General features: G+C 39.1%; 1 protein-coding gene across 2 annotated transcripts in view; it reads left to right on the top strand.

Annotated features, from left to right (window-relative positions):
- The window catches only part of Exn (Ephexin), a 742,877-nt gene extending 729,254 nt beyond the window's left edge, over positions 1-13,623 (top strand). Inside the window, exon 18 of one of the 2 annotated variants that reach the window (XM_070096018.1) lies at positions 10,794-13,623. In XM_070096018.1, coding sequence (XP_069952119.1) covers positions 10,794-10,955 — 162 coding nt within the window. In that variant the 3' untranslated portion in view covers positions 10,956-13,623. The remainder of the gene's footprint in view (positions 1-10,793) is intronic. The other variant, XM_070096015.1, reaches the window with a different exon arrangement.
- Positions 13,624-14,107: the final 484 nt, after the last annotated feature.

The raw sequence follows: 14,107 nt of genomic DNA, 5'->3' as shown, positions 1-14,107 counted from the left end.
GAATATTGGTGGAGTGTGCTGCCTGTAGTGAGAATTTGTTATCATTCTAACTGCAGCCTTTTGTTGGGTAATTAGTGGTCTGAGATGGTTACTTGTTGTTGAGCCCCATGCACAAATTCCATAGGTGAGATAGGGGTAAATAAGAGAGTGATATAGGGCCAGGAGGGCTGACTGTGGAGCATAGTACCGTATCTTCGATAGTATGCCTACAGTCTTGGAAATTTTCTTAGAAATTTGTTGTATATGTGTATGAAATTTGAGTCTATTATCAAGGTGGATTCCTAAGAATTTTCCCTCTGTTAGCTTTGTGATAGGTGATCCGTTTATCATTATGTTAAGAGGGACATCTGTAGCTCTGTTACCAAACTGAATGAAGTAGGTTTTGTCAATGTTTAGTGTAAGTTTGTTAGTACTCATCCAGGTAGATATTTTCTGTAATTCGGTATTTACAGTATTGGCTAGCGTGACTGGGCTCGGGTGGGAGAAGACGTATGTTGTGTCATCTGCAAATAGTGTGGGTTTGAGTAATTGAGAAGCATTTGGTAGGTCATTTATGTATAGGAGAAAGAGAAGAGGGCCAAGGACACTTCCCTGTGGGACACCAACTGTAATTGGTTGTGCAGAAGAGTTTGCCCCATTTGCGTACACATATTGGCTTCTGTTGCTGAGGTATGACTTGAGGTAGTTGAGGGAGTGCCCTCTTATACCATAGTGTGACAATTTTACGTGGAGCAAGTCATAGTCAACTGTATCAAAAGCTTTACGTAAGTCAATGAAGATCCCCAGTGGGACTTCTTTTTTCTCTATTGCAATGTATATATGTTCTAGCATGTGTATAATAGCATCATTAGTATTTTTATTAGGCCTGAATCCAAATTGGCAGGGGTTGAGTATGTTTTGGGAGATAAGGTAGGAGTAGATTCGTTTATGAATTAATTTTTCGAAGATTTTTGAGAGAGGGTGTAAGTTGGATATTGGCCTATAGTTATTCAACTCTGTTTGGTCTCCTCCTTTGTGGATCGGGGTGACCCTTGCTATTTTGAGTACTGTAGGGAAGGTGGAGGATTCAATGGATTTGTTAAAGAGTGTTGCAATGATTGGTGATAGCACTTGTGACACTTTTTTGTATATAAAGGGTGGTAAGGTATTTAAATCTCCTGCCTTGTTTTTTAGTGCGTTGATAATAAGGGAGACTTCGTATGGGTTAGTCGGAGCTAGGAACAGTGTGTTCGGGTAGTTGCCGGTGAGGTAGTCATTTGGTGGGGTATCTGAGCTTGGGATTTTATTGGCAAGGTTTTGTCCTATAGTGGAGAAGAAATCATTGAGTCTGTTTGCTGTTTCTGTTGGTGGGAGTTGGGGTTCATCTGATTTTGCTAATTTTATTTCGCTATTTCGTGATATCTTTTTTGTTCCCAGAATTTCTGATAGGGTTTTCCAGGTCTTTTTTATATCACCTCGTAAGTTGGATAATCTGTTCTCATAATACAATTTTTTTGCCCTTCTTATCAGGCTGGTTAGGATTGACGAGTAACGTTTTGTTTGGTCTCTGGTTATGTGACCCATTCTGTACTGTTTTTCATATTGGTGTTTTGTATTTATGGATTTGAGAATGCTGGGTGTTAGCCAGGGACTGTTCAGTCTCTTAGCTGTCATCTGCTTAGTTTTTTTAGGGCAGTGCTTGTTATAGAGGTATTGAGTCTTTTTTAGAAAATTATTAATACATTCGTCAATATCTGTATTGATTTCTAGCTCAGTGTGCCAGTCAATGTTTGCTACTGCTGTTGTGAAGTTATTAATGGCTGCCTCATTGTGAAGTCTGAAGGTGACTTTAGTAGTGTCTTGGGGTAATTTACCAAGAGTTATGAGGAAAGTAGGGTAGTGGTCTGTGGTATTATCTGTAATTATGCCTGATTTTAAAGGGGATATGGTGTTGTTCCAGATGTGGTCAAGTAGGGAAACACTAGTCTCTGTAACTCTTGTAGGTTTTGTTACTGTTGGTAGCAACATACAGTTACTCATTGTGTTTGTGAATTCAGTAACGTGTGGGTCCTGGTCTTGCAGGAGATTTATATTGAAGTCACCTGAGAGTAGTAAGTGATCTTTGTTCATGCGTGCATCAGTTATCATACTTCCTAGGTTTTGACTAAATTGGCTAATGTTTGACTGTGGAACTCTGTAGATGTTTATCAATGTGAGAGGTTTTTGTAGGTATTTGGATTTGAATTTGGCTATTATATATTCCCCATGTTCATCTCTTGTGCATTCCAGAGAGAGTCTTATACCGGATGAGACAATATGAATTAATTTTCCCCATAAGAAATAATGGAAATCCAATTAATCCGTTTCAGACACCCAAAAGTATTAAAAAAAATGTTTTCTATATGAAATATACATTTACCTACACAGAAAACAATGATACGTGAAGAATAAAACAATATCACACTTACCTTTATTGAAGACATGGTTATGTGTGGAAGACAGGAGGGGAGAGGATGGAGGAGTTTACAGTTGCTTGGAAGGGGAATCCCACTCCATAAAGACTTCAGGTACCAAGTCATTATCCTGGGTTACTTCCCTCCTTTGTTTTTTAATGCCACTAGGACCAAGAATTATGTGGATTAAAGTAAAGGTTGGATGCGAGAAGTGGGTCATAATAAGCGTGTATGCACCTGGAGAAGAGAGGAATGCAGAGAGAGAGAGATTTTGGGAGATGTTAAGTGAATGTATAGGAGCCTTTGAACCAAGTGAGAGAGTAATTGTGGTAGGGGACCTGAATGCTAAAGTAGGAGAAACTTTTAGAGAGGGTGTGGTAGGTAAGTTTGGGGTGCCAGGTGTAAATGATAATGGGAGCCCTTTGATTGAACTTTGTATAGAAAGGGGTTTAGTTATAGGTAATACATATTTTAAGAAAAAGAGGATAAATAAGTATACAAGATATGATGTAGGGCGAAATGACAGTAGTTTGTTGGATTATGTATTGGTAGATAAAAGACTGTTGAGTAGACTTCAGGATGTACATGTTTATAGAGGGGCCACAGATATATCAGATCACTTTCTAGTTGTAGCTACACTGAGAGTAAAAGGTAGATGGGATACAAGGAGAATAGAAGCATCAGGGAAGAGAGAGGTGAAGGTTTATAAACTAAAAGAGGAGGCAGTTAGGGTAAGATATAAACAGCTATTGGAGGATAGATGGGCTAATGAGAGCATAGGCAATGGGGTCGAAGAGGTATGGGGTAGGTTTAAAAATGTAGTGTTAGAGTGTTCAGCAGAAGTTTGTGGTTACAGGAAAGTGGGTGCGGGAGGGAAGAGGAGCGATTGGTGGAATGATGATGTAAAGAGAGTAGTAAGGGAGAAAAAGTTAGCATATGAGAAGTTTTTACAAAGTAGAAGTGATGCAAGGAGGGAAGAGTATATGGAGAAAAAGAGAGAGGTTAAGAGAGTGGTGAAGCAATGTAAAAAGAGAGCAAATGAGAGAGTGGGTGAGATGTTATCAACAAATTTTGTTGAAAATAAGAAAAAGTTTTGGAGTGAGATTAACAAGTTAAGAAAGCCTAGAGAACAAATGGATTTGTCAGTTAAAAATAGGAGAGGAGAGTTATTAAATGGAGAGTTAGAGGTATTGGGAAGATGGAGGGAATATTTTGAGGAATTGTTAAATGTTGATGAAGATAGGGAAGCTGTGATTTCGTGTATAGGGCAAGGAGGAATAACATCTTGTAGGAGTTAGGAAGAGCCAGTTGTGAGTGTGGGGGAAGTTCGTGAGGCAGTAGGTAAAATGTAAGGGGGTAAGGCAGCCGGGATTGATGGGATAAAGATAGAAATGTTAAAAGCAGGTGGGGATATAGTTTTGGAGTGGTTGGTGCAATTATTTAATAAATGTATGGAAGAGGGTAAGGTACCTAGGGATTGGCAGAGAGCATGCATAGTTCCTTTGTATAAAGGCAAAGGGGATAAAAGAGAGTGCAAAAATTATAGGGGGATAAGTCTGCTAAGTATACCTGGTAAAGTGTATGGTAGAGTTGTTATTGAAAGAATTAAGAGTAAGACGGAGAATAGGATAGCAGATGAACAAGGAGGCTTTAGGAAAGGTAGGGGGTGTGTGGACCAGGTGTTTACAGTGAAACATATAAGTGAACAGTATTTAGATAAGGCTAAAGATGTCTTTGTGGCATTTATGGATTTGGAAAAGGCGTATGACAGGGTGGATAGGGGGGCAATGTGGCAGATGTTGCAAGTGTATGGTGTAGGAGGTAGGTTACTGAAAGCAGTGAAGAGTTTTTACGAGGATAGTGAGGCTCAAGTTAGAGTATGTAGGAAAGAGGGAAATTATTTCCCAGTAAAAGTAGGCCTTAGACAAGGATGTGTGATGTCACCGTGGTTGTTTAATATATTTATAGATGGGGTTGTAAGAGAAGTAAATGCGAGGGTCTTGACAAGAGGCATGGAGTTAAAAGATAAAGAATCACACACAAAGTGGGAGTTGTCACAGCTGCTCTTTGCTGATGACACTGTGCTCTTGGGAGATTCTGAAGAGAAGTTGCAGAGATTGGTGGATGAATTTGGTAGGGTGTGCAAAAGAAGAAAATTAAAGGTGAATACAGGAAAGAGTAAGGTTATGAGGATAACAAAAAGATTAGGTGATGAAAGATTGAATATCAGATTGGAGGGAGAGAGTATGGAGGAGGTGAATGTATTCAGATATTTGGGAGTGGACGTGTCAGCGGATGGGTCTATGAAAGATGAGGTGAATCATAGAATTGATGAGGGAAAAAGAGTGAGTGGTGCACTTAGGAGTCTGTGGAGACAAAGAACTTTGTCCTTGGAGGCAAAGAGGGGAATGTATGAGAGTATAGTTTTACCAACGCTCTTATATGGGTGTGAAGCATGGGTGATGAATGTTGCAGCGAGGAGAAGGCTGGAGGCAGTGGAGATGTCATGTCTGAGGGCAATGTGTGGTGTGAATATAATGCAGAGAATTCGTAGTTTGGAAGTTAGGAGGAGGTGCGGGATTACCAAAACTGTTGTCCAGAGGGCTGAGGAAGGGTTGTTGAGGTGGTTCGGACATGTAGAGAGAATGGAGCGAAACAGAATGACTTCAAGAGTGTATCAGTCTGTAGTGGAAGGAAGGCGGGGTAGGGGTCGGCCTAGGAAAGGGTGGAGAGAGGGGGTAAAGGAGGTTTTGTGTGCGAGGGGCTTGGACTTCCAGCAGGTATGCATGAGCGTGTTTGATAGGAGTGAATGGAGACAAATGGTTTTTAATACTTGACGTGCTGTTGGAGTGTGAGCAAAGTAACATTTATGAAGGGGTTCAGGGAAACCGGCAGGCCGGACTTGAGTCCTGGAGATGGGAAGTACAGTGCCTGCACTCTGAAGGAGGGGTGTTAATGTTGCAGTTTAAAAACTGTAGTGTAAAGCACCCTTCTGGCAAGACAGTGATGGAGTGAATGATGGTGAAAGTTTTTCTTTTTCGGGCCACCCTGCCTTGGTGGGAATCGGCCAGTGTGATAATAAAAATAAAAAAGGACCAGCTTGAGAGTCACTGGACCCCTGCCGCTCAAAATTTTTTTCCAGAGGTCTGTTTCTGGCGTATGTTAGGAATTGTGTTGGGAGACACAAAATAGTCCTTCAATATGATGCTAATATCAGCTCTATGGCTTATTTATCAAGCACAATTCATCTAATATGACATAAACAATATTAATACATAGAAACATGACATATACTCTAGAATGAATAAAATACGTCATTTAAGTATGTCACGAGTGTTGCTGTGTTGTTGTTGTTGGGCGTATAAGGGCCACTGAGACACAAGCCGTACATAGTGGTGGTGGAGGCGGTAGAGGCTAGAGATGGCGGTGTTGTCAGTCGCCCTATATAACTCCAACAACATTGGAGGAGTTAGGTTCATGCTGTCCTTTTTCTATCAATTAATCACTTAACTTACTTGCTACAGTTAATGCTACACTTTATCACTGACTATAGCTTTTATAGACTCTTGCTGCTTTAGTATCGTACATATTGCAGAATCGCTGAAAAAGGCACATTCTCCCCTCTCAGCCCTTTACGAAAGGGCTGGCTGGCACTAGAAGCTTTCTTTGGGCCCATGGTGGCTTATTTAGCAGTTACAAGCACTAAAAAGAATGGAATAGAAATTTTAATGAAAATAAGAAAAAAATTTGGAGTGAGTTAAACAAGTTTAGAAAGCCTAGGGAACGTATGGATTTGTCAGTTAAAAACAGAGTAGGGGAGTTAGTAGATGGGGAGAGGGAGGTATTAGGTAGATGGCGAGAATATTTAGAGGAACTTTTAAATGTTGAGGAAGAAAGGGAGGCGGTAATTTCATGCACTGGCCAGGGAGGTATACCATCTTTTAGGAGTGAAGAAGAGCAGAATGTAAGTGTGGGGGAGGTACGTGAGGCATTATGTAGAATGAAAGGGGGTAAAGCAGCTGGAACTGATGGGATCATAACAGAAATGTTAAAAACAGGGGGGATTTAGTGTTGGAGTGGTTGGTAGTTTTGCTTAATAAATGTATGAAAGAGGGGAAGGTACCTAGGGATTGGCGGAGACCATGTATAGTCCCTTTATATAAAGGGAAGGGGGACAAAAGAGATTGTAAAAATTATAGAGGAATAAGTTTATTGAGTATACCAGGAAAAGTGTATGGTAGGGTTATTATTGAAAGAATTAGAGGTAAAACAGATTGTAGGATTGCGGATGAGCAAGGAGGTTTCAGAGTGGGTAGGGGATGTGTAGATCAAGTGTTTACATTGAAGCATATATGTGAACAGTATTTAGATAAAGGTAGGGAAGTTTTTATTGCATTTATGGATTTAGAAATGGCATATGATAGTGGATAGGGGAGCAATGTGGCAGATGTTGCAAGTATATGGAATAGGTGGTAAGTTACTAAATGCTGTAAAGAGGTTTTATGAGGATAGTGAGGCTCAGGTCAGGGTGTGTAGAAGAGAGGGAGAATACTTCCCGGTAAAAGTAGGTCTTAGACAGGGATGCGTAATGTCACCATGGTTGTTTAATATATTTATAGATGGGGTTGTAAAAGAAGTAAATGCTAGGGTGTTTGGGAGAGGGGTGGGATTAAATTATGGGAAATCAAATGCAAAATGGGAATTGACAGTTACTTTTTGCTGATGATACTGTGCTTATGGGAGATTCTAAAGAAAAATTGCAAAGGTTAGTGGATGAGTTTGGGAGTGTGTGTAAAGGTTGAAAGCGAACATAGAAAAGAGTAAGGTGATGAGGGTATCAAATGATTTAGATAAAGAAAAATTGGATATCAAATTGGGGAGGAGTAGTATGGAAGAAGTGAATGTTTTCAGATACTTGGGAGTTGACATGTCGGTGGATGGATTTATGAAGGATGAGGTTAATCATAGAATTGATGAAGGAAAAAAGGCGAGTGGTGCGTTGAGGTAATATGTGGAGTCAAAAAACGTTATCTATGGAGGTAAAGAAGGGAATGTATGAAAGTATAGTGGTACCAACACACTTATATGGGTGTGAAGCTTGGGTTGTGAATGCAGCAGCAAGGAGGCAGTTGGAGGCAGTGGAGATGTCCTGTCTAAGGGCAATGTGTGGTGTAAATATTATGCAGAAAATTCGGAGTGTGGAAATTAGGAGAAGGTGTGGAGTTAATAAAAGTATTAGTCAGAGGGCTGAAGAGGGGTTGTTGAGGTGGTTTGGTCATTTAGAGAGAATGGATCAAAGTAGAATGACATGGAGAGCATTTAAATCTGTAGAAGGAAGGAAGGCAGGGTAGGGGTCGTCCTCAGAAAGGTTGGAAGGAAGGGGTAAGAGAGGTTTTGTGGGCGAGGGGCTTGGATTTCCAGCAGGCGTGCATGAGTGTGTTTGTTAGGAGTGAATGGAGACGAATGGTATTTGGGACCTGACGATCTGTTGGAGTGTGAGCAGGGTAATATTTAGTGAAGGGATTCAGGGAAACTGGTTATTTTTATATAGCCGGACTTGAGTTCTGGAAATGGGAAGTACAGTGCCTGCACTCTAAAGGAGAGGTTTTGGGATATTGGCAGTTTGGAGGGATATGTTGTGTATCTTTATATGTATATGCTTCTAAACTGTTGTGTTCTGAGCACTTCTGCAAAAACAGTGATTGTGTGTGAGTGAGGTGAAAGTGTTGAATGATGATGAAAGTATTTTCTTTTTGGGGATTTTCTTTCTTTTTGGGTCACCCTGCCTTGGTGGGAGATGGCCGACTTGTTGGGGGAAAAAAAAAAAAAGTATCGTATGAACGCCTTGAATCGTCCTCACTGGCTGGTAAACAATGGCACACTGGGCAGCTCAGGCCCCGACACGAATGACTTATACCGAGTTCAGTAACATTCATTGAGCCAATATTTTGACGCAAAAACGTTGCTTATTCCAATTATTACTTATTCCAATGATGTCTTAATCCGGAAGTCCACTGTATGCTGAATATTGCAGACTACCTTTCAAAAACTCCTTCATGCTTGAGCTTCAACTCTTTCTTAGATGTCCAAACTTCTTCCATCTCAGATTTTTACACTTTAGCAACTTGTTTCATTTTTTCGTATGACTAGGCAACCTCATCAAGCCCTCTTGCACTTCAGTAATTATATATTTCATACTGCCACATTTCTCATATTTCTTTAAAACTTATTATTGTTATAAACTTTTCATGGGAACCTTTTCCTTGTTGCAACATCTGAGAACCACGAGTTTCACTGTTAAAGTTGGTACCACCATACTCTTGACTCGTTCTAATTTTTACATTGTTAAGTTAACTTGTTCCCACAAATTTCTCAAGACTCCTGCAACATCATTTACATATTAGGATTTACCTATTTCTTCAGAAAAGCATTTGCTTATATCTTTGAAATTTCTTAATATATTTACCTGTCTTCTATTCTTACCTTTTGCATTCCCCATGTTTATGTTACACTTATCACTGTATTTTTTCCTGTATTCACTTTTAGCTTCCTCCTTTTACACATCTTTCAAAGCTACTCTACCAGTATCTACAGCTTTTCTGAATTCCCCAGTAATACTGCATCATTTGCAAACATTTATGACGGCTCACACTGAAAGTCAGATTCATTACCTCATAGGACTACACCTCTCTGCAATGTGTCTCACTTCTCATATATCCCCATATACCAACATTAAATAGCTGTAGTCACATCAGACATCCTTCTCTAAGTTCTAATTGTACTAGAAACCATCTCCCTTCTTCCTGATACACATTACCTCTCTTAAAAAAAAACTTAAGTGCTTGTATAACTTGCAACCTACTTTGTTCATTTGTAACATTTACCCCTTTGTTCACTGATCCACCCTGTTAAGAGTTGATGTAGTTTAGGGCATGGGAAATGCCCTGTAAGCCAGCTTAAGTTACTCTGTCACTGAGCCACTCCAAGGTGGTGACACTTTTATTTAAAAGGGAAAGACTCCAAGCCTAAACTGACATTTTAATGTGTGGGTCTTGGCCCTGAACACCAACTTAGGGCATGGATGAACAATTAGAATTGCTTTAGGTTAAATAAAATGCAAAGTTTAGGGTTTTTAGTTTATTATTAGACGTGATTGACAAAATATATATGAAGTACATGTAAGTATATCACAGAAGGTATATACAAAGCCCTCTTCTTCAAGAAGGCTTAATAAACACCTAGCTGAATAAAACCGAGTTTACATGAGCACTGCCACAACGGTCAACAATAGTGAATTTGGGAGAGATGCTTTATTTAGGTCATAAGGTGGCTACCACACACACAACCACCACATTCCCAGATCCGCGACAATCATTTCTATTGCAAATCTTGAAAATTAAGTAGTGCTAATTATTAATATAGTTGGTTATATCCAATCATTTTCAGTTGGAGTGTCCACTCACATGATATATGAAATAAATAACAGGTGGTAGGCTGGGACTAACAGTTTGGATAAGATGGTCCCTCCCCCCCCTCCTCTTCTGGAATCTAGTAATGATAAAACTGTCTTAAGAAATGAATACATACTTCAGACTTTTTTTTTTTTTCCTCCAGTTCTGAAGGGTTTTACCACCCTCAGAACCTGGCCTAGGGTCAGAATTCCCTGTTGATTACCTGTTCCACCAGTCTATTGGTACTGGCAGTCTGTTGGCTCACATAGGCATCACAACATGGTTAAGAGGAAGCTGGATCATATTAAAGACTGTTTACACATGCTCTTATTTCTGATGTCTGCTGGTAGCAAGTTGAATAGTTATGGACTGTAACACCCCTGCTTTTTTACTCTTGTATATATTTTACAAGGCTATGAATTTGATTAGTGTTGCTCAGTTATGCGCTGCATATTTAACACTAAATCCCTCCCCCCAACACACATACACCCCTCCCTCCCTTTCCTTATCAATCACATTTCTGATACAAACTGATTTATGTAGGAGACTTATTCCTCAATAATTCTTAGATTATCTTGTCCCCATTCTTTTTTTGTACAAGAACCACACACGTTCTCTACAAGCCTTGGATAGCTTCCTTTTTTTTACAGTAAGTTGTAACCAACAAGGCTGAGGGTAATTAAAAAGTTGTTCAGAAAATTTTGGAAAAAACTGCAGCTCTAAAACGGGCTGGCCTACCTGTATTGAAGGATAGTCTAGTCCCACCCATCCTGCTTGGCAACTGTGATAAAACAGAAAGAGTAGAAGAAAGGAGAAGATTTATTAAAAACTGGGAATGAAAGGAAAAATGGGGTGGGGGGGCTTTTTCCTGGGGAATGGTATATAAATTAATGATATATTTATACTTCAGGTACAAGCTGTTCATCCCTATGTAGGAAAGCAGCCAGATGAACTCTCCCTTGAAGTTTCAGATGTTGTAAATGTCTTAAAGAAAATGGCTGATGGTAAGAAACATTTCTATAGTTTGCACAACTTTGGAGTATTTCTCCAGCATATTCAGCTTAAAATATAAATCAATCATGAAATATAATAATTATTTGTAATGTATGCATAAATGTTACCCCAGTATTTACCTGAGGATTTTAATGAAGTATATTTTTGACAACACTCAAAAAATTATCCTTTAAAAATAGTTGCCTTGTTCGTGTGTGTTCTTATAGTATGGCAAATAGGAATTTTTTATTATAATCTCTCATCCCATAGTAATGTTTATGGTTGATCAAGATAAATACACTACAAAAACTGTCTATAAAATAACAAGGAATAAGGACTTTATTTCTTTGCAAGGGTTTGTTAAGTAGAAAGAAAGCCACTATTGCGCCGGGGCATTTCGGGCAGACTAATCCTAATACATAATTACTTAAGTCTAGACAAGATAAGAGTGGTTAACTTTTTAATAAATCTTTGTTTCATCTTAATACTAATGCGAGGTAGTCAAGGTGGAGATTTATAAGAATAATTATCTTGAAGTTGTACATAATATAAACAATATTACAATTAATGATTCAGTAATATTTTAGGGATTGGCAGGTGTTTTAATAGACTAGAGGTCTTTGTTCTTTTAACAAACTGGCCATATCCCACTGAGGCGGGGTGGCCCAAAAGGAAAAATGAAAGTTTCTCCTTTTAAATTTAGTAACATATACAGGAGTAGGGGGTACTAGCCCCTTGCTCCCGGCATTTTAATCGCCTCTAATGACACGGAGGAAGAATTCTGTTCCACTTTCCATGGAGATAAGAGGAAATAAACAAGAACTAGTAAGAAAAAAGAACCCAAAGGGGTGTGTTTGTATATATAAATATATGCTTGTACATGCAAGTGTAATGTGACCTAAGTGTAAGTAGAGGTAGGAAGGTGTACCTGAAATCTTGCATGTTTACAAGACAAAAAAGACACGAGCAATCCTACCAAGTACTACCGGTGTACTTGGCAGTACGGTAATACCTACCTGGGTGGTTGTGGTCTACCAAAATACTACCTATATAATTGGGAGAGTTGCTTCAAACCATTTAGAAAGTTATTTTGGTTGGTTTGGTTAGTATTGAGAGATGAGATGATTTTTAAGCATAGCCCTAAATTTGTATGTAGTCAGGGGATCCTTTCCCAGTTCAGGTAGTGAATTCCATATCTTCAGGCCCTTTATGTGCATTGCATTTTTGCATAGGGCAAGACTGACACGAGGGATGTCGAAGAGTGCCTTGTATTGTGACTGTGCGTTCTGTTGCAGCTATCAAGGAGAAGTTTAAGTTTAGGGTTTATATTGGAGTTTAAAGTTCTGTATATATAGAGGAGGCACAATAATACGAGTATATGTCTCGTATAGCATTTAGTAGTTTCAGGCTTTTGAAAAGTGGTGGGGTGTGCTGTCTGGCACAGGAACTGGTTACCGTCCACACAGCAGCTTTTTGTTGGGTTATTAAAGGTTTGAGGTGGTTGGCTGTGGTTGATTCCCAGGCACAAACACTATAGGTGAGGAAAGGATATATTAAAGAGTGGTATAGGGTAAGGAGTGTTGTTTGGTGTACATAGTACCATATCTTGGAAAGGGTGCCTACTGATTTTATTTATTAATTTGAACATGATACAGAGAAGTACAAGGAATACAATTTTTAAAGTGCAGCATGCCAAAGCCCCTTGTATGCAGAGCATTATGGGCAGCTTAAAATTAACTTAAGATTAACTAAGCAATGATATATTCAGTGGTACAAAAATTATTTTAAAACAGATAACAGTTTAGCACAAATGAGTATTACAAAGACAGGTCATATGGTCATTACTGTGTTGCTGTGTAATCAGTAGAATGGAGTATTATGTTAGGTAATGAAGTTAAATAGTAACAAAGTTTGACTGGGTCACAGGTTGACATTTATGAGATACAATAATGAGATACTTATATGAGATACAATTATTCAGTATTTATTTAGTTGTGGGTGAGTAAGTGATTTTTGAGAAGAGACTTGAATTTATAAACAGACAGTGTTTCTTTTATATTTACAGGTAATGAATTCCAGATTTTAGGGCCTTTTATGTGCATTGAGTTTTTGCATAGCGTGAGATGGACACGAGGAACATCAAAGAGTGATCTGTGCTTTGTGTTATGGTCATGTGTTCTGTTGAGGTTGGTAAGATGTTTGAGGGGAGGGTTTATGTCAGAGTTAAGTGTTCTATGTATGTAGTAGGTGCAGTAATAAGTATGGATGTTTTGTATTGTGAGTAGGTTTAGAGTTTTGAATATTGGTGGAGTGTGCTGTCTGTAAGTGGGAATTTATCATCATTCTGACTGCAGCCTTTTGTTGGGTGATTAGTGGTTTGAGATGGTTTATTGTTGTTGAGCCCCATGCACAAATTCCATAGGTGAGATAGAGGTAAATAAGCGAGTGATATAGGGCCAGGAGGGCTGACTGTGGAACATAGTACCGTATCTTCGATAGTATGCCTACGGTCTTGGAATTTTTTTTGGAAATTTGTTGTATGTGTGTTTAAAATTTGAGTCTATTATCAAGGTGGATTCCTAAGAATTTTCCCTCTGTGCATTTTGTGATAGGTGATCCATTTATCATTGTTAAGAGACACATCTGTAGCTCTGTTACCAAACTGAATGTAGTAGGTTTTGTCAATGTTTAGAGTAAGTTTGTTGGTCCTCATCCAGGTTGATATTTTCTGTAATTTGGTATTAACAGTATTGGCTAGCATGACTGGGCTCGGGTGAGAGTAGATGTATGTAGTGTCATCTGCAAATAGTGTGGGTTTGAGTAGTTGCGATGCATTTGGTAGGTCATTTATGTACATGAGAAAGAGAAGAGGGCCTAGGACACTTCCCTTTGGGACACCAACTGTAATTGGCTGTGCGGAAGAGTTTGCCCCAATTGTGTACACATATTGGCTTCTGTTGCTGAGGTATGACTTTAGGTAGTTGAGGGAGTGCCCTCTTATACCATAGTGCAACAATTTTATGTGAAGCAAGTTGTGGTCAACTGTATCGAAAGCTTTACGTAAGTCAATGAAGATCCCCAGTGGGACTTCTTTTTTCTCTATTGCTGTATAAATATGTTCTAGCATGTGGGTAATAGCATCATTAGTATTTTTATTAGGCCTGAACCCAAATTGACAGGGGTTGAGTATGTTGTGGGAGATGACGTAGGAATAGATATGCTTATGGATTA

This window comes from Cherax quadricarinatus, chromosome 52 (genome assembly GCF_038502225.1).
Source record: "Cherax quadricarinatus isolate ZL_2023a chromosome 52, ASM3850222v1, whole genome shotgun sequence".
Classification (NCBI taxonomy): Eukaryota; Metazoa; Arthropoda; class Malacostraca; order Decapoda; family Parastacidae; genus Cherax; species Cherax quadricarinatus.
Note: the sequence above shows the minus strand (reverse complement) of the source record. Positions and strands in the feature narration are given on the sequence as shown.